The sequence below is a fragment of the Vombatus ursinus genome, unplaced genomic scaffold (genome assembly GCF_900497805.2).
Source record: "Vombatus ursinus unplaced genomic scaffold, bare-nosed wombat genome assembly UNPS02014807.1, whole genome shotgun sequence".
Classification (NCBI taxonomy): domain Eukaryota; kingdom Metazoa; phylum Chordata; class Mammalia; order Diprotodontia; family Vombatidae; genus Vombatus; species Vombatus ursinus.
In genome coordinates, this window is record NW_020954585.1 from 24,776,808 (window position 1) to 24,798,669 (window position 21,862).

At 41.0% G+C, this 21,862-nt stretch overlaps 1 protein-coding gene across 3 annotated transcripts in view; it reads right to left on the minus strand.

The window, feature by feature from the left end:
* SHMT1 (serine hydroxymethyltransferase 1) overlaps positions 1-14,686 on the minus strand; it is a 32,005-nt gene extending 17,319 nt beyond the window's left edge. Inside the window, exons 1-5 of one of the 3 annotated variants that reach the window (XM_027874832.1) lie at positions 14,549-14,686; positions 5,542-5,673; positions 3,310-3,455; positions 1,826-1,941; positions 1,027-1,187 (exon numbers count right to left, since the gene is read on the minus strand). In XM_027874832.1, coding sequence (XP_027730633.1) covers positions 1,027-1,187; positions 1,826-1,941; positions 3,310-3,455; positions 5,542-5,637 — 519 coding nt within the window. In that variant the 5' untranslated portion in view covers positions 5,638-5,673; positions 14,549-14,686. Of the gene's footprint in view, positions 1-1,026; positions 1,188-1,825; positions 1,942-3,309; positions 3,456-5,541; positions 5,674-6,977; positions 7,000-14,211; positions 14,234-14,548 lie in introns of those variants that run through there. The other 2 variants (XM_027874833.1, XM_027874834.1) reach the window with 2 other exon arrangements.
* Between the last annotated feature and the right edge of the window lie 7,176 nt (positions 14,687-21,862).

Here is a 21,862-nt window from a genome sequence, read left to right on the forward strand (position 1 = left end):
GTCAATAAAAGTGCCTACCATCGGCACTGTGCTAAGTGCTGAGGATACAAATGTGAAAAAGCCGGTCCAGGTCCTCTAGGAGTTTACAATTTAATAGGGGAAATCAATACACCAGAGAAAGCTGAAAGAAAAGGTAATAGGGTGGGGCCACGGTAGTAGTCAAAGAAGCCCAAAATTACTGCCAGCAGGGAAGGAAGTGAAGAAAGATTTGAGCAGCTATCAGTTCTATGGTTGCTGTTAGTGAGCGTCATTCCTCTATACAAATCAAGGGACGCTCCTCTACTCAAACACTTGCAAATACAACCATGTTTTCTTCTCCAGTCCCAAAAGGCATATTAAGGTGACAAATAATGAGACTTAGGGCATGGGAAGGAAACAACCATGCAAAACAGAGGTGGATGAAAGACAAACAAATTTACTAAAAGAGTTACCTTCTAGGAAGTGGATTACCCAACAAGAGAACATTTGTTTTTTAATGCCACAAAAAATTCCCAGCCCCTAAAAAAAGCAATACTTTGTCTCTAGGGCTGCATTCTGGGCTACGAATTAGCCAAAAGAGTCACATCAGATCAAATTTAGACCATAACATGACCCTTCAATAGTGGCAACAAGGAGTTTATAAGTTACGAAGAGAATGTTTGCTCAACAGAAGCTACAACTATAATTAGAAGTTCTCATTATCTTCAGTTGACTTCATCGAAATCACTGATGTACAGTCAGAATCGCTAAATCAGAAGTGATCTTAAGAGATTCAGTACGTTATGAAATCTCAACTGTAGGTACAATGGTGTCATTTGTCTCTTTAAATGCTGTCGGAAATTGATGAATGAAGACTCAAAGGTGTTAAGATGCAACATGTAGGTCTTTATTATACCTCATCTACTGATATGTGAAGTGGAATGAGAAGTAATGGAAAAAACAAGGACTGTCTTCAATGACTGATGTGGAGAACCACTACCTTTCATTATATAATATTAGAGGTTTCAGAAGAAACTCTTACTAGGAAACAAAGCCTCCCTCCCTTACCTTATAGGGCATGGACTCAAAAAAGATGGAGGTGGCAGAGACTTTCTTCTTCTCTGTCATGAACCCGTGGGTGAGGTGACCCCCATCAGGCAGATCTAGACCCATAATCCTCCCATGTGGTTCCACCAGGGCTGTGTATACTGCAAAATTCGCAGGTGATCCTAGAACAGAAAGCACATGACTTAAGCTGTCAGAGTGCCCAGGTTCAATGAGACCAATTGGAAATTAAGCTTTCAACCCTGGCAGCAACTCCCCAGAGACTGGGCACCAATTTTCTTACCCCAGGGTGGCTGGGGGTAAGGATAGCCCTACTTCTCTAGGTTGTCTCTATGGTATGATTTTAGGAAGACCAGGAAACCATCCTTTCCCCCCCACCCATTATAACCAAGTCTATCACTGATGTCTGAAAGTCCATCACTAGGAACTCCACTAACTTTGAGGGGTAACAAACTGACCTACTGGTTATCAACACCTGAGTTTGAATTAGTGATCAGATCCCTCTGGGGCAAACTAGGATCTCCCTTGGAGAGATAAATAAGGAAGGTTTTGAGAAATAAAGTAGAGTCAGGGCAGTGCCATGGGAGGATAAGCTTAAGAAGCCTCCAGTAACCAAGAGGCATGAGTAAATGGATCAGGTATGGGGGATATGCTAAACATAAGGGAAAAAAAGGTCTGTGCCTATTTCAACGTTGCATCCAGAGCCAGTCTCAGGTTGGTGTTTCAAACTCCTTTCCTAGGGCACAGAGGGCATAAGTCCATATAGTTCTAAGCTGGACAGAGACACAGACATGGTAGTTACCTGAGTATGGCTGAACATTGACTCCCCAGTTTTGTGGGTCCAGGCCATAGACCTGCAGAGCCCTCTTCTGACATAGAATCTCCAATTCATCCACAAACTGGGTGCCACCGTAATACCTAAAGGATAATTAGGAAGAGAGACTTAGAAACATCCCAGGACTTGGTAGAATGTCTAAGCTGAGTACAGAGAGCACAGATGTGTGGGGAATTCAAGCCATGGAGAACTGGCAAGGAAGGAATGAAAGACCAAGACTCTCTCAAGGGGACAGTCCCCAATTCTATGACCATATGAAGCCAAATGGTGGCAGTGGAATAAAGGGGAGGGACTTGGAAGCCAGAAGACCTGAGTTCAAATCCCAAATTGGTTACTGACTAGCTATGTCACCTAGGTTAATTCTGAAACGAATGGATCTCAGTTTTCTCATCTGTAAAATGAGATGATTATCCCTGTGATTTAGCCATAACTAGAATCTGCTTCCTGGTGGGTAGCAATCTCTAGAGAACTGAATTAAACTGGGGAGGGACAAGGAAACCACTGAATGTTAAAAGCTGGAAAGCAGCCTCTATCACTACAGGACGGTTTATTTTTTCTCTAACTGTCATCAGGTCAATTACCCAGGTAGAGGCCACAACTTTCCTAGGGGTTATGCCTTAACAGAACCCATTATGCAGAGTGACTACAACAAACCAGCGCTTGTCCTAATTGGCTTCTATCATTCTGGAGGACATGAAAATTATGGTAAGAATGAACTGAAATCTTAAAATCTGCTCTAAACAAGCCAACCACACTACAGAGTGGTGGTAAAGGCTCAACTTCTGAAAGTAGGGGCAAGATGAGCCATGGCTTAGTCAAAAGCTTAGAGGTCTTACTCTGGAAATGTCAGTTGTGTTGATTCTATAGGAATTCAAATTTTCAGATCCCCTTACTCCCTAAGGAGTAAACCTCAAGCACTGGGGAAAATTATGAAAAATCTCTTTTTTAGTTTCTGTAGAAATATGAAGAAATCACATGTTTCTCTAAAGTCCTTTCTAAAATACTTGGGTAAGCCCCTTCGGACAAAAAGGTTTTTCTTTGGTCAACAGATTACGTGTGGTACCCTAAGGCATTAACTCTGATCTGGTTCATATCATTGCCTCTCTTTTTTTCCACTAAGAAAAGATTATGATATCTATCAATGAGAGGAAGGAGGTTTTTATTTAACTTCAAAGGAATGGGATGGTGTCTAGGTTGCTCAACTTTCTGGTATATTATCCCAAACTGTATTTTAAAATATCTTTTCCCTGTTCAAGATAACTATAAATGTTCCTGAAATCTTGGGGCAAAGTCATGTCAGAGGGCATAGGAGACTATGCCAGGTTGGACATCTCTCTCTTCAAGCTAGAAGGGGCTTGGATATAGATTAATGTCAAATTAAGCCTAAATCTCAAAGTATAGTCTTACTATTAATATTTTTTTTTCTTCAACAACCTGCTCTGTTCACATACCTCTGGCCTGGTAATCCTTCTGAATATTTATTATTCAAGCAAGAACCCAAGGCTTCCAGAACTGCTCGGCTTGTAAAATTCTCTGAAGCAATCAGTTCCAATCCAGTCTTCTGGCGATGATTTTCCTTCTTAATGATTGTATATACCTGATGAAAGTAAAAGAGATCATTAAGAAAGTAAAATTTTCCAATCCACAAGTCTGCTTCCACCAGAGCCAACAGCATCTTAAGAGTTAAAGAGTTAAGAAAGTAGGTCCTATTTTTTGTAGGTCCCATTTTGGGGTTCCAGTGGCTAATCATGTAAAACCCAACTGAAAAAGAGGCCAATACAATCCTAAGGGGGCAGATGTGAATTTCACTTCTTGTTATCTAAGAAAGAACCAGTGGTTTAGAAAATGAGCTGAGGGAGAATAAAATTAGATTAAGATGATTATCATTATAGTGATATTTATATTTTATAGATATTTGATAAATTATAATCATGTATTATACACATTATATATAAATGCCATATATTTACACAATATATAATTATGATGAAACTAATTATAAATTGCAGCACAGTAGGATCTTGTCCTTTAAAGGACATAAGCATTTGATATGAGAAGAATCCTTTGATTATAAAGGAAAAAACATACACAGTTGTCCTTCGATCCAGTAATACTACTTCTAGATCTGTATCTTAAAGAGATCATAAAAATTGGAAAAGGACCCATATGTACAAAAATATTTATAGCAGCTCTTTTTGTGGTGGTCAAGAATTGGAAATTGAGAGGATGCCCATCAATTGGGGAATGGCTGAACAAGTTGTGGTATATAAATGTAATGGAATACTATTGTTACAAGAAATGGTGAGCAGGCAGATTTCAGAAAAACCTGGAAAGATTTGCACGAACTGATGCCGAGTAAACTGAGCAGAATCAGGAGAACATTATACACAATGACAGCAGCATTGTGCAATGACCAACCTTGATGGACTTAACTCTTCTTAGCAATGCAATGATCTAAGTCAATTCCAAAAGACTCACAATGGAAAATGCTATCCACATCCAGAAAAAGAACTATGGAATCTGAATGCAGATCAAAGCATTTTCTATTTTCTCTTAATTAACTTTTCCTTTCTTCAATTTCTATATTTCTATTTTCTCTTTGTTTTTTCTTTTTTGTGGTTTTCTCCTTTTATTCTGATTCTTCTTTCACAACATAATGTGGAAATATGTTTAATATCATTGTATATGTGTAGTCTATATCGGATTGCATGCCGTCTTGGGGGGGAAGGGGAAAAATTTAGAACTCAAAATCTTATAAAAGTGAATGTTGAAAACTAAAAATAATTAATTAATTTAAAAAACCATATATAGTGGGAAACAGGAAACTTGAATTCTAATCTTGAGGCTGCTGTTACTTACTCATGTAACATCTGGCAAGTCCTATACCCTCTCTGGGGCTATTTCCTCATTTGTAAATGACCTTAGACTAGATTATCTCTAAGGTTCACTCTAAACCTAAACATTTTATGATTCTGTAATCTAGCGTGGCAGCCAGACAGCCCAGTGTATAAAGTGTTAGACTCCAAAGTCAGCAAGACCTGAGTTCAAATCCAGCCTCAGACATTTTGTATCTGGGATATCTTGCGTAAGTCATTTTCTTGGGAAAGTTATCTTCTTTCAGTCTCAGTTTCCTCATCTGTAAACTGGGGATAATAATAGCAGCTAGTTTCATAAGAGTGTTGTTAAGATAAAATACGTAAATCACCATATAAATGTTAGCTATTACTATGTAGTCATTTTTCCTAGACTTCCAGGTCTGGTGCTGCTCAACTTTCTGGATATCTTAGATACAGATTAATATGAATTGAGCCTAAATCTCAAAATACAGTTTTTCTTCAACTACCTGCTGGCCTAGGTATCATTTATAAGGCTGCCTTTTATAAAGTTAATTCAATGAATTCAATAAAGATAAATGTGTCTTTAAGCAAAAGTCCCAAAATAATAATGAAAGCAATGATATCAGCAATAATAGCTAGCATTTATAGAGCACTCTGAGATTTACAAATGCTTTACATAAATTATTTCATTTGAATTTTCACCAAAAATCAAAATTTCACAAAGAGTTATAAATTATTGTCCCCAAGGAAAAAATCCTTTTCGGTAGACAGTCATGAGGATAAGCATATTCCTGTACACAGGTGTTCTCCAGCGTAACAATCCATTATTACCAAGTGGTCTCTCACCTCTATATCATTGTCTTTCAGTGGCTGTGTCAGCATATTTTTGTGGGCTTCCCAGAGGTTGCTATTATGGTCCCCTCCATTGACTGTTGATGCCATACTTCTTGTCTAAGGATTCCTGAAACCGAAAGTAGGCTGAAAAGAAAAAAAAAAAAGAATTTGCATATCTTCAAAATGAAAGACAGTGAAAACCCTTCCTGGCCCATTAGATTTCCTTTATTACAAACATGCCGAATGAAAATTTGTACTCGTTTCAAAAATGCTTGCCTACTATCTTCCTGAAAAGGGACCTGAAAAACAAATGGAAGTTATTAAACAAGCTACAGGTTAATAATAATAATAATAATAGTTCTCACTTTAAAACAAGAGCTCTTTCTTTACAATAACCCTGAGATTAGTAATTCTAGGAAACTCAGGCTCTGAAAGGTGGTATCACAGTCACATTGCTGATAAATTGGGATGTGAACCCCAAGGCTAGGACTCTTTCCACTACACTACACTATCTTCTTAAAAAGGCATAGCTAATCCAGACATCCTATTTCTTCCTTTAAATTCCACCTCCCAAGAAACTTTTCCTCTCCTCCTCCAAGCCCAAGGATCATATATTCCCTTCACTAAATTCCTATACATAATAGTACTAAATGTGGCTACTACTGTACTTCTAATGGTAATTAACTTTTCTTTTCCTCAATTAAACTACAGTATAAGCTTAAAGTATATATTTATATATTATGTTATATATTTACATGTTATTATATTGTATGTTATATATAATATATATTTATTATATATTTATATATATTTGTAAGTATAAATTACAGTATAAGTAAAGGGCTAAGACTGTAAATTGGTTATTATTAACAAGTTAGATAAGCATTGGCTAAAAGAATGGGGATGTTTATCCTACAGAAAAAAAGATTGGCAGGCCAAGATAGCTGCCTTCAAGTATCCATTAAGTACAGAAGTGATTAAGGATAGGTAATAAATGAGACAAAGAATGGCCTCTTTTACCTAGTTTTTAAAAAAAAAATCAATTTGGGAGGAGAAGACCCTTCGTGTTTCTGGTCAAAATAGAAACAATTGCTATTTACATTCACTCTGAGCCATGAGGGCTTGGGCTGGGACCTATTGTTGGCCAATCAATGATAGCCAGAGTGGTCTGGATTTAAGGCATGGTCCTTAAGAAAGAAATTGAGCCTATAAACTCCCAAAATATCTTGCAAGGTTTCAGTGGTCAAAATTTACATTCCTTTGGACAGAGCACCTGCAGGTAAAGTTATGATAAGCTATATAGACAGAGGGAGAGTGGAGGAAAGGACAGAAGGAGGGAGAGAGGGAGGGAAGGAAGGAAGGAAGAAAGGAAGGAAGAAGGGAGGGAGCTGCATTGGCCAACTTGAACTGGCCACTTCAGTCCCCAGTGGGCAGCTCCTACTACTCACAGGCTGTCATTTGTCCTTTGTTCTGAAAGAAGGGCACATTAGGAAGGTGATGTCATGACACTCTCTCCTCCAGAGTAATATGGGGCCAGTGGCAAGCTACAGATCAGGAAGATAGGAGATGGTCCTGGATGCAGTGGGACACCTTGGCCTTTTTAAGCTCAGGTCTCAGTCTGACTGAGGCAATACCATTCAATGAATAGGTAAGAAATGAGGCAAAGAATGGCCTCTTTTACCTAGTAAGAAAAAAATAAAATAATCAATGAATCTGAGAGAGGAAGACCTGGGAAAGACAAAAAGCCAAAGTCTCCCACTGCATCCAGGGCCACCTCCGGTCTTCCTGATCTACATCTTGCCACCAGACCCAGAAGAAAGTGAGGCTGGTGACTGCACAGCCCTCCCTCCCAGCCCACCTTTCTGATGTCATAACCTTCTTGAATAATGAAGGACAAACAACAGCATCTAAAAGACAAACTTATTCCACTTGACCCCAGAGGGCAGAACTAGTAGAAATGGGTGGAAGTTGAGAAGAGGCAGGTTTAGGCTTGATGTAAAGGAAAACGTCCTATCAATTAGTTATCCCAAAGGGGAATGGGTTGTCTCGGAAGGCAGTGGGTTCCTCTTGCCCTCCTTCATTAGTGAGCTTCAGGGGAGGGCTGCATGGCCACTTGCTGGGCTGTTGTAATAAGGAGAAACCTTCTAACTTTGAGATTTTGTGCCAAGAAATAGGCTGCCTCCAGGCTCAGGTAAGGGGTATAGTAGGCAGCTAGGGGCCAGTGGATAGAGCACTAGGCCCAGAGTCAGGAAGACTCATCTTCCTGAGTTTAAATCTGGCCTCAGACATGTACTAGCTGTGTGACCCTGGGCAAGTCATTTAACCCTGTTTGCTTCAGTTTCCTCATCTGTCAAATAGACTGGAGAAGGAAATGGCAAACCATTTCAGTACCTTTGCCAAGAAACTTACCAAGACACATAGAAATCTATTTTTAAATGATTCTGACCAAATTAAGGAAGAATTGAAAAAATACAGGATATGTTATCCTACACAAAGTTAGGTCAAGCAGATGTTAAAATGTCAATACTTCCTTAATTAATTTTAGGGTTTTACACAAAGCCATAATAAAACAACTAAGTAAAAAACAGAGAGACAAAAATATCAAGAGGAAGCATATGAAAAAACAAACAAACAAACCTAAGCCTGATGACTTGGGGTCTTCCCCATCAGATTTCAAAATATAAAGTGGAAATTCTAAAAATTATTTGGTAGTAGATAAACTAGAGCGAAACTGATCAACCAAACAGTATAAGGAATTAAAGGTACATAAAAAAAAACGAGTGTTTTACAAACACAAGACTAAGAAACTTTGAGGGAAGAGAAATTACTAAACAAAAATTATTATGAAAATTATAGGAGGGAGGGACAGCTAGCTGGTACAATGGACAGAGCATTGTCTTCATGAGTTCAAGTCTGGTTTCCACTACTTACTCGCTGGGTGACCCTGGGCAAGTCACCTAACCCTATTTGCCTCAGTTTCCTCATCTGTAAAATGAACTGGAGAAGGAAATGGCAAACAACTCCAGTATCTTTACCAAGAAAACCCCAAAATGGGGTTAAGAAGAGTAGGACAGGACTGAAAGGACTCAACAACAACAACAAATATAGTAAGGAATGACTGAACAAATTAAGCATGACTGTCATTAAATATCATTGTGCCACAGGAAATGACAAAAGGAATATATTCAGAGAAACCTGGGAAGATTTATACAAACTGATACAAAGTAAGACTTATAAAAGACTATCAGTGAAACATTAAAAATACACAGGAGGAAGTTCATAAGGGAATAGAGACAAGCAGGGGAGCGTTGGTACAACTGTGTTAAATATAATACATACTTTGTAAAGAAAAAACAAGCTACACATAAATGAGATTCATGATTTCAGTGTTTATTAACTTCCATTACAAAGAAAAAAATTTTAAATGTGTAAAAGAGAAACAAGGGCTTTAAATCACAGGACAGGTAAATATTACATCTCTATAAATAATACAATAAATTTCATTGCTACCATAAAGTATACTGCTAAAAAAAAAATACAATAATAAACTCTAACTGGGGTTTTCCAGTCAAGATAGATGATAATAAGACGTTCAGAAGGGAGCCAGGATCCCTACATAGCCTTCAAAACAACACAAAGAAACACCGGAGAAGAGAAAAAAAGGCTAAAATACATGTAAACAGAGAACTGGCAGATGGGCTCCCCAGCCCTCAGAGACTGCTGATGAGTTCTCTAGTTGGTTTCAGAGCCTCTAGATTAAAATATGACTCCGAGTGACCTCTCCAGTCTTTTAAGATTCAGAAAAACTAAACTACTCTATGTTCTCACTCTGTTTCTACCTGGCCTCCATGCATTAATAAATGACTAACCCAAGTTTCTCTGGCTGGCTGTTTCTGGTTTCTATACAGAGCTGGCTTTGGCTCTCTGTTCATGGACTCAGCCCCACAGAAATTTCTATTAATCCTTTTCAGTTGTGTGCAACCCCAGGGACCCAACTCATCTCTCCCTCTTCTTTTTACTAATGATGGGTAAGGCCCAGAGACGGGGGTAAGAAGGGATCAGGGCAAGGTCTAGGACCTTTTGCCAAAGAAGGTACTAGAAGTAAGAATTTATAGCAGTGATGACCAGGACCGAGGTATTACAGTGATATTATGCTGATGGTTTCTACACACTTATTCCACCCTCCCAAGAAAGGGAGAAAAAAACCATCACACAGGGAATCTAGGGTCCTAGTCTCCACCGTGTGTGGAGGGTGAGGAAAATCATGGATGAAAGCAGCAAGCAGTGACCAACAGAACCCCCCCCCCAAAAAAAATTATATATCTACAATATCTCTGGCATTTATTTGTCTCCACTTTTCTGTTCCTATTATCACCTGCCTAGACTATTGGGGGAGGTTAGAGGGAGGCCAGTTGTTAGGTGGCGCAGTGTCAGGCCTGACCTGCGTTCAAATCCAGCATCAGACATTAGCTGTGTGACCTTAGACAAGTTAGTGAACCCTGTGTGCCTCAGTTTCCTCATCTGTAAAATACTCTGGAGAAGAAAATGGCAAACCGTTCCAGTATCTCTGCAAAGAACACCCCAAATGGGGTCACAAAGAGTCAGACACGACTGAAAATGACTGTATTACAGCAGTATCCTAAAAGTTATTCATGGGGCCATTCCCCTCCTCCTCCAATCCATCCTTCATGTCACAGTACCATATACTTAAACATTTAGAAGGGGCTTAGAGGTCAATTTAGTTCAAACCCTTCATTTTACAGATGACAAAACTGAGGCCCAGAAAAGTAAAATAACCTGCTGCCCAAAGTTATACAGCTAAAAAAGAAGTGGGGGCACAGTTTGAATGCAGGTCCTCTGATTCTGAATTCAAGGCTTCTTCCACCTGAGCAAGCTACCTCAGTGTCTGTCAGAAAAATCTTTAAGCAGACATCTGGTCAACCTTTGACCTGGAAATATTCAGAGCATTTTTACATAAGAATTACTAGCATGAATATTCTCCCTGCAGGTGTAAAGATTCTAGAAATTAACTTGTCTTCTGACAGCTAAGTTAAAGCTTTATGGGTTGTTTTTAAAAACAGCCTTTGGCAGCTACTTTTTCCACCAAATAATTTTTTGTAATGAACTCTGAATAACTTTTACCTAAGACAGAAATCTTTCATAAATACTCAAAGGGCAGTTTATTTGCTGAAGTTATGCAAGAAATGTAAAGTGGACCTTTGAGCATCCCAAATCTGCCTTTTCCAGCTTGTGTAACTTTTAATAATAATAGCTAACACTTATCAGGCACTGAGCTAAGTGCTTTACAATTATGTATTATCTCCCGTTGATCCTCACACCAACCTGGGGAGATAGGTGTTATTATTATCACCATTTTACAAATGAGGAAACTAAGGTAAGCAGAGGTTAAGCAACTTGCCAGATAACACAACTAGTAAATTTCTGGAGCTGGATTTGAACTATCTCTGCTTCCAGGCCCAGCCCTTTATCCACTACATCACCTAACCACCCCTTTTAAGCAAGTCATTATATCTCTGGATCTCAATTTTCCTCATCTGTAAAATGAAGAGGTTAAACTATGTACTTCCTAGAGCTGCTTCATTCCAAATCTCTGAACCTGCAACTATTTGGTAGGCAAACATGCAGTTATAAAGGACTGAGTAACCTAATAAAAATCAAGGTTATTATTTAACTCCACTTATTTTCTGACAGTAACAAAAAACCAAACAGAGCAATCTCTAACCAAGTCTGACCGTGGGCCCCCCTTTATAAACCCAACCATCCCAGAAAAATATGAATCTCCAGGTATTACTAACCAATTTAAATAAAGTCTAACAATACTCCAGTAACAGAGAGATATTACTTTCCATTGTTAAAAGTATTTCTTAATCAGTATAAAGAGTTAAATATAGTCCATGTTCCAGAAACAGAAGGCAGACTTGGAATTATATCCTTGTTGGTCCTATGCCCAACTTATTTGCAGCAACTCTGAGCTCGGCCCTGAAGCACGGGCAATGAAACCCAAGAAGCTTCATATCTGCTAACACACATACATTCCGCAAAGCAAATTCATGTGAAGATCACAGACCCACTGAAACTTGCCTCTTACGGTGGCCGAAAACACTCCAATCCTAGAACATAAAAACTTATGTTTGAACATTAACTATTCAAGGTCAAAAAACATGTAAAGTGCAAAAGCAACATTTCCCAGCCACCAAATAATTAAAGTCCATTTGGGAAATGCCCTCTGCCAAGTGGCAGGCCTGAGTTTAAAAGGCTTCAGCCTGTTTCCCAACTCACTTCCACAAAGCTATTTATTTCTCTCTTGGACAATAAGTCCTTTCATTTCATGACAAAAAAAAATTTTATCAGTGTCACTGGATAAGGAAAAGAATATATTCAAAGAAGAATCTAAGAGAGTTAATGAGAGGCAATAGTGGGTTCAAAAGAGGCTACTACTTGAATCAGGAAAACCGAGTTCAAGTCCTGACTCTGACACATACTGGTGGTATGCCTCTGGTCAAGTCATTTATCCTAGTCAAATTCTTTTAAGGCTCAAAAACTTTGGATGGGGGGTGGGTCAATGTGCAAGGACGGAGAAAGTGGCATGAACTTAATTTAGCAATATCACCCTTTGTTCCACCAAATCTAATCAAACCTAGTAACTTTCAAGTTGGTACCAAGACTTGTTGTTTGCTCTCCTTTCTCGAAGAAAACCAAGACATCAGGAAGGTGATGTTATGACTTGCAAGTGAATTGGATTTAAGTGAGGGAGGGCTGTGCAAAGTCAGGGTTTCTGGCCAAAACAGAAACAGTTGCTATTTTATACCCGCTCTGAGCCATCAAGGGCCCAAACAAAGACCAAGTGAGGCTTGGGCTGGGACCTATTGTTGGCCAATCAATGAGAGCCAGAGTGGTTTGGGTTTAAGGCATGGTCTTTAAGAAAGAAATCTAGCCTGCAAACCCCAAGTTATCTTTTGAGGTTTCAGTGATCAAAATTTACATTCCTTTGGGCAGAGCACCCAAAGGTAAGGGTATGGTACCCTATGTGGACAGAGGGAGAGGAGGGAAGGAGAGAAGGAGGAGGGGGGAGAGAAGGAAAGAGAGAAAAAAGGAAGAAAGGATGTAACTACTCACTACTCACTACATCACTACTCACAGCCCAGCCCCAGTCCCTCTAACTACTTAATAGTTCACTCATACCCTCCCCATTCAAGGAAAACACATGGACTAGAGTTATCTACTGGCACTAGACATTCAGGATTTATGAGTTGGACTCTTTGGACCTTTGCCATTGGCCTGCTTTTTTGAAACACCTGGCTAAGCTTCCTCCCCGGAAATAATAGAGCCTCAAGACAGAGTTGCACCTAGATGGTGAATATTTTGTAATTTACATAAGTATTCAGTGAAATACTTTGCCTAGAGTTACTTCAGGTTGAGCTCAGGTTGAGCTCCCCGGTGGGAAAGTTACCATAGAAATGTTAAAACCCAAAGGTCAGCACCTTTAAACTCAATTTGCATAGAACTGAGGGAAAGGAGAAAAAACAACTTAATTCTGAAGCATCAAAACAGGGTTGAAGAAGACAGTGCACAATTTTAGGGAACGGGATCTTTTATTCGAGAAAAGCACCGGCATTTGGGGGCGGAAGGCAAGGATACAAACATCAGCTGTCACTTCCTGTGTAACCTTAGTTTCTTCATCTATAAAATGAGTGGATTGATTTAAATGACCTGAGATCCCTTCCAGCTCTAAATCCTGCGATTCTCTAGTAATCTACAACGTGAGGAACACAACCAGGCTCTGGGGGATAGACAGCAAGCAACTGGAATTTCTTCCCCGTAGGAAAATTCTACCTCCACCCCAGACAGCAGCGCACCTGGTAGAGAAATCTGAAATCTAAGTGGAGAGGCAGTATCAATTAGGCAGTATCTGAAAGCCAGTCTTCTTTCCATCCAGTCCAGTACTCTCCACATTCAGACAAGCAGCTTGTCCCCGGGGAACAAAAGAGCATAACTCCAGAAGACACATGCACACACTTTCCTCTCAGTTTGAAAAGAAAAGAAAAAGTAGGAAACCCACCCCTCTAAAAACTTCCTCCTATTTTCCGATAGGCAACCCACACAAAGAAACCAAGGCAGGCGAAAGACCCCAACACTCTCATTCATCTCCACCCTTTTAAGGTGATCTTCCTGGGCACATGTAATCTTTGGCCTAATGGACCTGACCTAGGCTTGGGGGGAAAGAGTGGAAATCAGCTCGCTCGCGATGAGCCAATCTGGTTCTTTGCTAGCAAGCCGTGCAGCCGGGCGCCCGACCTTGGGTTTCCAGTGCCGCCAGGTGCCAGATGTGCAGAGAAGCGCCAGGTCCTTTCTCTACTCCCTCCGCAGCTTCTAAACCATCGAAGGTTTCCTAGAATGTCAACTTTTCTTTCGGCGGGAGGGGAATGTATATCTCTTTGGTGAAGCTAATTCTCAGAACACAATTTCGTGCACGAAATTAAATACACAGGATAACAACGGAAACCAATTCTGGTGAAATAAGATATCTAAATGTGAATAACAACAACAAATCAGCCAAATTCAGATCCCACGTGAGGAAGCCCCGCCGTAGAGTTACATCCGGCCTACAAAGAGCGCTCCCCAGAATTCAGAGGAGGGAGGGGTGCAGGGCTTCGAACTTGCCTAAGGTCGGGGTGCGCAGCGCAGCTAATGGGCGCGGATGCAGCCGGTCCGGCCGCGCTGATCTGGGGTGGAGGTGCAGGACGCTGTGGGGGAAGGGAGAAATCTCGGTGGGGGGGTGACTCTGAAACCCCCGCCCTCTCCCACGGGCGGCCCGTTAGTTGCTAGTCTCCACCGCAATGCCCCCAACCACTTAGGACCCCGGCACCCCCGGAGACCTCCCAGAGACAAGAGCGCGAGTAGCCCGCGTGACGCGGCTCCCCAGACCAGCCGTTATCGCGGCGAGGAAGCCGCGGCGCGCACAGCTGGGAGCGCCCCAACGCTGGCCCCCGTCCCCTACCTGGGCGGGCACCAATCGGCAAGCAGCGGCAGAACACCCGAGAGAGACCTTCTCTGTCCCAGGCTGGAGCGGTCCCTCCACTGAGCCCTGCCCCTTCCCAGCCCCGCCAGATACTCTAAGCGGGAATTGCTGGGGGCGGGGGGGGCGGGGGGGGCGGGGGCGGGGGGCGGAGCCTCTTTGGTCTGGGACTGGGCACCAGGAAGCAAGCTTTGCTCCGCCCCTTTCCCGCTCCGCAGCACGCTATAGGCGGGAATGGCAGTAGTGGGCGGAGCCGACTAGGGAGAAGGCTAGAAGGAGCCAGTTTTCCCTATGGGTGACTCTATTTGGCGCGAGTAACTTCCCTCCAGCGATCTCTGCTCATTGGCAGGAATGGCAGTGGTGGGCGGAGCCACTCAGCCCGGGAGAGGGCACGAGGGCGCAAGTTTTGGCGCTGCTCCAGCCCCTCCACCGAGCCCCGCCTCTTCTCCGCTTCGCTAGAAGCCCGGGGCAGGCATGGTAGGGGTGTGCGGACCCCACGTGTGCTAAGAGAGAGTACTAGGGTACAGTTTTGCAAAAAAAGGGAGGTGGCAGGGCTCTAATCTGGCGCCTCTCTGTCTCGCCACGCTAATGAGGGAGAAACTTGCTGCTATCGTGCTGGTCCTAGATTGGAGTCGCCCCCCATTTCAAGGAAGATTTTTTAAAAATTAGTTCTCACGGCATTTCATGCCCCAGTAGGCCAAGTTCAACTAACTTGGCAACCCCAAAATTTAAATAACCTATTATTTCTCAAATGAGCACTCTCTTTTCAATTCTAACTGCTACCACCCAAATACAAGTACTTATTTCTTATCTGGATTTAGGCAGTATCAATAAGCATTTATTAAGCATGTATATATACATATATACACACATATTTGTATATACATATAGATAAATTTCATATATGCACATGCAAATAAAGATACACATAGACACACACATATATAATTCAAACTACCACATAGGGTACCATACCCTTACATTTGGGTACTCTGCCCAAAGGAATATACATTTTGATCACTAAAACCTCAAAAGATATCTTGGGGTTTACAGGCTAGATTTCTTTCTTAAGGACCATGCCTTAAACCCAAATCACTCTGGCTGTCATTGATTGGCCAACAATAGGTCCCAGCCCAAGGCCTCACTTGGTCATTGTTTTGGCCCCTGCTGCCTCAGAGCAGGTATAAATAGCAACTGTTTCTGTTTTGGCCAGAAATCCTGAGGTTCTTCCCCTTCCAAGTTGATTTTTTTTTTTTAGCTAGGTAAAAGAGGCCATTCTTTGCCTCATTTATTACCTAGCCTTAATCACTGAATGGGTGTTGCCTCAGTCAAACTGAGACCTGTTAAAGACCTTAACTTAAAAAGGCCAAGGTCTCCCACTGCATCTAGGGCCATCTCCAGTTGTCCTGACCTATGTCTTGTCGCTGGACTCAGTTGACTCTGAAAGAGAGAGTGAGGCTGGTGACTTTGCACAGCCCTCCCTCACTTAAATCTAGTCAGGGCATCGACTTCCTGATGTCATGGTCCTCTTGGAGAACAAAGGATAAACAACAACAGAGAGACAGTCAGTGAAAAGGCATTGAGTTAGCAGAAGTGTCATAAGGGAGAAATAGAGAGAAGGTCAATGTCTCTGGATTGTGGAGTATGTGGAGGAGAATAAAGTGCAGGAAGCCTGTAAAAGTATGAAAAGGCTCCAAATGTGAAGAGTTTTAAAAACCAGAGGAGTTTATATTTGATCCTGGAGGTGACGGGGTACCACTGGATTTGAGATTGGAGTGGGGAGAGACTTGAGGCAGGGATACCAATTAAAAGTCTATTGCAATAGTACAAGCTCTGCAAAGCCAAAGGTCAAATATTTTTGGAATTTTGCAAGTCAGTTGTTAAACACAGCCATTATGAAATGCAATCAATTCCTGCACCAGAAATGTTATTTGTCAATTTAAAAAAATTAGTGTCAACCAAAGCAGATGCTATTTTCAATAATTATTGCCTACTTTAAAGGATTATGTCTTTAATAATGAATGTTTGAAATCTAACTTGATTGCATTTTGTTTGCTGATGTTAATACAATTCTGGGAAGAAAGTTTGGAGTAGCTTCAAAGTTCCCTAGAAAATTCATCTAAAATTATTTGACACCATTTAAATTGTCGATTGCAATTATCACTTGACAATTCAACATCTGAAATAAAATTAAATATTTAAAAATATTTCTGAATAAAATGTATTCTATTTATCAGCAATTTGTTAAAAATCAAACCAAGCTAGAAACTGTAGCTAAAGAAATTGAACTTAGTAAAACTGGTCAAGTAAGAGGCCCAAGATGGGCTTACCATGTACTGTTACTGCTTTATGGCATTCATTCTGCATTATATGTGTATTTTTCTCTTCGTTTGCTAAAGAGATTAGCTAACATTAATTGCTTCCAAGATTTTGCTTTAATGATTGACTTTCTTGAAGAATTTTTGTTACTTTCAACAGCCTTACAGTGAGGATTAACATTTAGAAAGTACAAAAATTAGTCAACTGCCTCATAAAAGCTTTGGAAATTTTAAAGATTGTTAACTGGGAAACTTGAATATCAAGTTAATTATTAAGTCAAATAGATTTAAAGATTCAATTTCATAAAAATAATAAGTTTAATCCTCTTCCTTAGGAATATGTTATTAGAAAATATAATTCAATATGTGAACTTATATTGCTTTATCAGACTGAAATAACAAAAGAATTTTTAATTATTTCAATTTATTAGAACTATCTACTTGGCCTTAAGGGCTGCTAGGTGTCACAGTGGATAAAGTACCAGGTCTGGAGTCAGGAAGACCTGAGTTCAAAGGTGACCTCAGACACTTACACTAATTGAGTGACCGACCCTAGGCAAGTCACTTATCCCAGTTTGCCTCAGTTTCCTCATCTGTCAAATGAGCTGGAGAAGGAAATGGCAAACCACTCCAGTATCTCTGCCAAAAAAACAAGACAAAACAACAACAACAACAACAAAAACAAGAAGGAGTCACAAAGAGTTGGAAACAACTGATAAGGACTTGTAATCAAAAGAATTACAGACTACGCAGTACTTTCACTTTAGGTTCAGATCTCAAGATATAATGACACGTACTCAGTATAAACTTAACAATCACATTTATTTTACAATGATTAATAATGATTAAGGCAACACAAGCATATAAAGAGAAGAATAACATTCAATGCAATAAGTAATAATCAAAATCAAGAAAAAGAAGAATAAGAAAAGAAAGGATACTTACTCACTGACCAGGCAAGCTCAAATACCTACAAGACGGGGGAGACTGGAAACGATCAAAAGGTCTGATCAGGAGGCCAAAGGAGCAGCCGTCCTGCTCTTAAACAACAAGGGCTGTGCACGAAGTCCACCCTTGAACAACAACAGAAATTCGGCATCCCTATCTCTGAAATCAAAGTACTCCAAAAAATCCACTTTCAGATGCCCCTTTTATATCTATGTAAACCAGGGAAAGACAATCTTAATATTTTGTTTTGTGTCCATATCCTTGGTGAGCTCAGGTCCTGGATATGCACACATTCTAACAAAGGTGGGAGCTTGATCAGAGCCCCAAATACCTGTTTGTTGTGTAAGTCTCCAAGGAGGGATCAGGTCTTTGAACAGTTACACACTTCTCTGAAGAAAAATGTTCCTTGAAATAAGAATTGCTTTTCCAGGTAACATAGTTTGTTGGTTACTTAATGTTCTGTCTCCATGATAACCTCGGCCACGCATAACTCCAATTTACATTTTTTATGTCAGGTCATGAGGTGGTTTCACGAGGGGCTGGGGAAGATCTTCCTCAGTGTCCCTCGCAGGACTGAACAACAACTTGGCCCTATGAGAAACCTTATGAATTGTTGGTGAAAAAAAAAATTGTATCATTTAAGTGATTTTTTAAAACGTGAAGTTGATTTGAATAATTTTCAGAATTTTATAACTAACAGTGTAGAAACAACCAATATTCCCATCACTGCACCTCCAGTATAGGAAAAGCTAAAAAGATAGCTAGTACTATTCAATTAGTAGTGTTAAAGTTGAAAAGGGACTCAGTTTAAGGAATATAATTTTTGAGGGTAAGTAATAGTTTAACATTGGGTCACATAAAATTTAATGACAATAATTTTTATTGGGAAAAGATCAGATTGGGATGCAACCCTGAATTGCAACCATAGGTTGACTATGAATAAAGAGCTGGGCAAAAATCATCTAAAGTATTCTTCTTGGTTTGACTTGACAGTAGGGTTCAGTCCTCAAGGCATGTGCTGGCCACATGCTGCCTGCTGCCAACCCAGGTGAGGCATTTAATGAGCATGATAACATGTAATGGAAGACCTGAATTCAGGACATGGGAAAGCATTGTGTGACTGTTTCTTGTTTTCTTACTGCATGGTGCATGAACAGGCCAATCTTACTCTCTTCTCTAGTGGCAAATGAGGCAAGAATTGCTGTAAGCCTCTAGATGGAGGAGAGCAAAAGCTCTACCCCAGGCTGACCTGTGGCCTTGAATGCATGGCACTGCTATTTTTTTCTCTCCCTGTAGTGTTTCTTACTCCCCACTCATAGGAGAATGAATATCTGAGATGGCTTTAACCTTCAAAAGGTTGGAAAAGCCACCAGAAGTGACTTGAAAGGCCTAAAGTGTCATGGCCAATGTAGGAATTCATTTTGCTTGATTGTGTATATTTATTATAAGGGTTGTTTGTTGTTTCAAATGGGAAAAGATGGGAGGGAGAGAAAATAGATTTTCGCATAGTAAGAAGTTGCTACAGAACATTCCCCTTATAACCCTGGACTTCATTCTCCCACAAATACATACAACATCTATGGGAAAAGTAGACTCTAACTTTGTTGTTCAATCATGTCTTCCCGACCCCATTTGGGGTTTATCTTGGCAAAGATACTGGAGTGGTTTGCCATTTCCTTCTCCAGATCATTTACAGGTAAGAAAACTGAGGCAAACAGGGTTAAATAGCTTGCCCGGGGCCACACAGCTAGTAAGTGTCTGAGGCTGTATTTGAACTCAGGAAGATGAGTTTTTCTGACTCCAGGCCTGGCATTCTATTCACTGCATCATCTAGCTGCCCCAGACTGAGACTTAGAGCTTTTGTTGTTGCTGTTTGTCCTTTGTTTTCAGGGGACCAATGATATCACACAGTGATGTCTTGACTTGCTAGTGAATGCTAAATTGGATTTGTGAGGCAGAGTTGCACAAACTTGTCAGCCTCACTCTCTTTACCAGAGTCATCACAGGCCAGTGGCAAGACAAAAGTCAAGACAACTGGAGATGGCTCGGGATGCAGTGGATGACTTCGGCATCTTCGTAGTGTGACCAAGCTCTAAACACTTCACAGACCCTGCTTCACCTGCATTCATGGCCATTGGAACAAATTGTTCTCATCTGTTGGAGGGAGTCTTCATGTGCCTGGGGTGGACACCCCCCTAATTCTTCAAAGAGTTTGAGGCATCTTGGTTACCCTCAACCTGGTTTATCCCATCTGTAGAGACTGTTTACCAGAGTGTGGCTGCTGCCCATGCTACAGCTTCTTGGAGCAGGTGGATAAGCAGTCCTGAAAAGGGCTAGTAAGCAAGTAAGTAACCAGAGAGGGGCTAGTCCTTAGAGTACAATTTTAGTGAAGCACACATGAAGGGAATACATAGGACAACAGGGTAACCCACAACCTTTAGTACTGCTAGAAGTCCTTTTCTCCCTTCTCCCCGAGTCCTCACTCAGTTCTCTTTGGGTGTAGCTCTCTTATGGGTGAGCTGTACATCTGGGTTCTGGGGTCTAGTTCCCCTTTTGGATTCTGTAACTGGCATTTCTACAACAAGAGGTCACGTACCACCTTCCTTGGGTAACTGTCTTTCCACAGTCATCTACATTTGTGTGTCTCTCTATTCCTGATGCAGACACTTCCCATGCTATCAGTCATTGCCACTCCAAGGATGCCTTCACTGTTTCTTGCCAGGCCTCCCAGACCTTTGGACCTTTGAGAACTCACAAGTTTACCACCAGCCCTGGACACAGCCACCGTGAGTTACTCATTCACTTAAGATTAGGAAAAAAACAAACATGAGTATGTCAGAGGCGGCCATGTGACACATGAACTTGGGTGAGAGACAGGGCAATTGCTCCCCTACCCCTCAACTGCCTCCTCCAGTTCTCTGGAGGAGGCTGGAAACTATTCATATTCTCCACAACTGGAAATCAAGAAAACAGGTGGACGGGAAGGACATTCAGCTCTTCTGCCTCAGTGGCCAATTAGGAGACTTTTCACCATCACACTTTACAAAGTCATCAGTCATGCATAGTTAGAAGTAAGCTCCCCTCTGTGCTTCTATGGAGTCACAGGCAGAGACTATCTATGCAGGCATTATACTGTTATGAGTTGATATAGTGTGTAGAAAATAGAACTAGGAGGGGCAGCTAGGTGGAATAGTGGATAGAACACCGGTCCTAAAATCAGGTAGGCCCTGAGTTCAAATCCGGCCTCAGACCAAACACTTGACACTAGCTTTGTGACCCTGGGCATGATGATGAAACACACTTTCCTGGAATATTGCATAAGTAATTAGACTTGGTTAGTTTTGCTGAACTTTCTTTGGTATAAGGGAAAGTTCGTTTGGGATGGGGTGGAGTGGGGTGGAGTAGGGTGGGAAGAGTCATGATATTACAATGTGTGCATTTCTCGTCTACCATGCCTATAATTTGAGAACCAAGATCAATCACTGCCTCTCTGGCACACCACAGTTATCAACATTAAAAGCAAATCCATATGCAAGGTCAGTTTCAAATTCTCAGACTCCAGCCAGTGGCAAATTTATGAACTACTGCCCCTAAACCTAAGCTGTTTTTAGCTTAAAATTGCAGTATTTGGCAGGGAAGAAACATGATATAGTGGACAGATAACCGAAGGTGGAATCAGGAGACCTAGGGTTCATGTCACAGTTTTGACTTGAACTATGTGGTCACTTATGGGTAAGGTTCATAATATCTTTGAGCCTCAGTTTCCTCGTCTGTCAAATGGATATCAAGCATGAGTTATTATATCAGAATGTACTTCACCTCCCCCTAACCCCAGCTGGTTTGAAAAGGTGGGAAAACATGGGCATGGAGCCTTCTATGTGGCATCAGACTTTGGGGATATGTTGGTTAGTTTTGCAGAACTTTTTTTTTTCTTCTTTTTTTTATACTTTACTCTAAGGAGTGGCTCTAGGGGCAGCTAGGTGGTGCAGTGGATAGAGCTCCAGCCTTGGAGTCAGGATCTGAGTTCAAA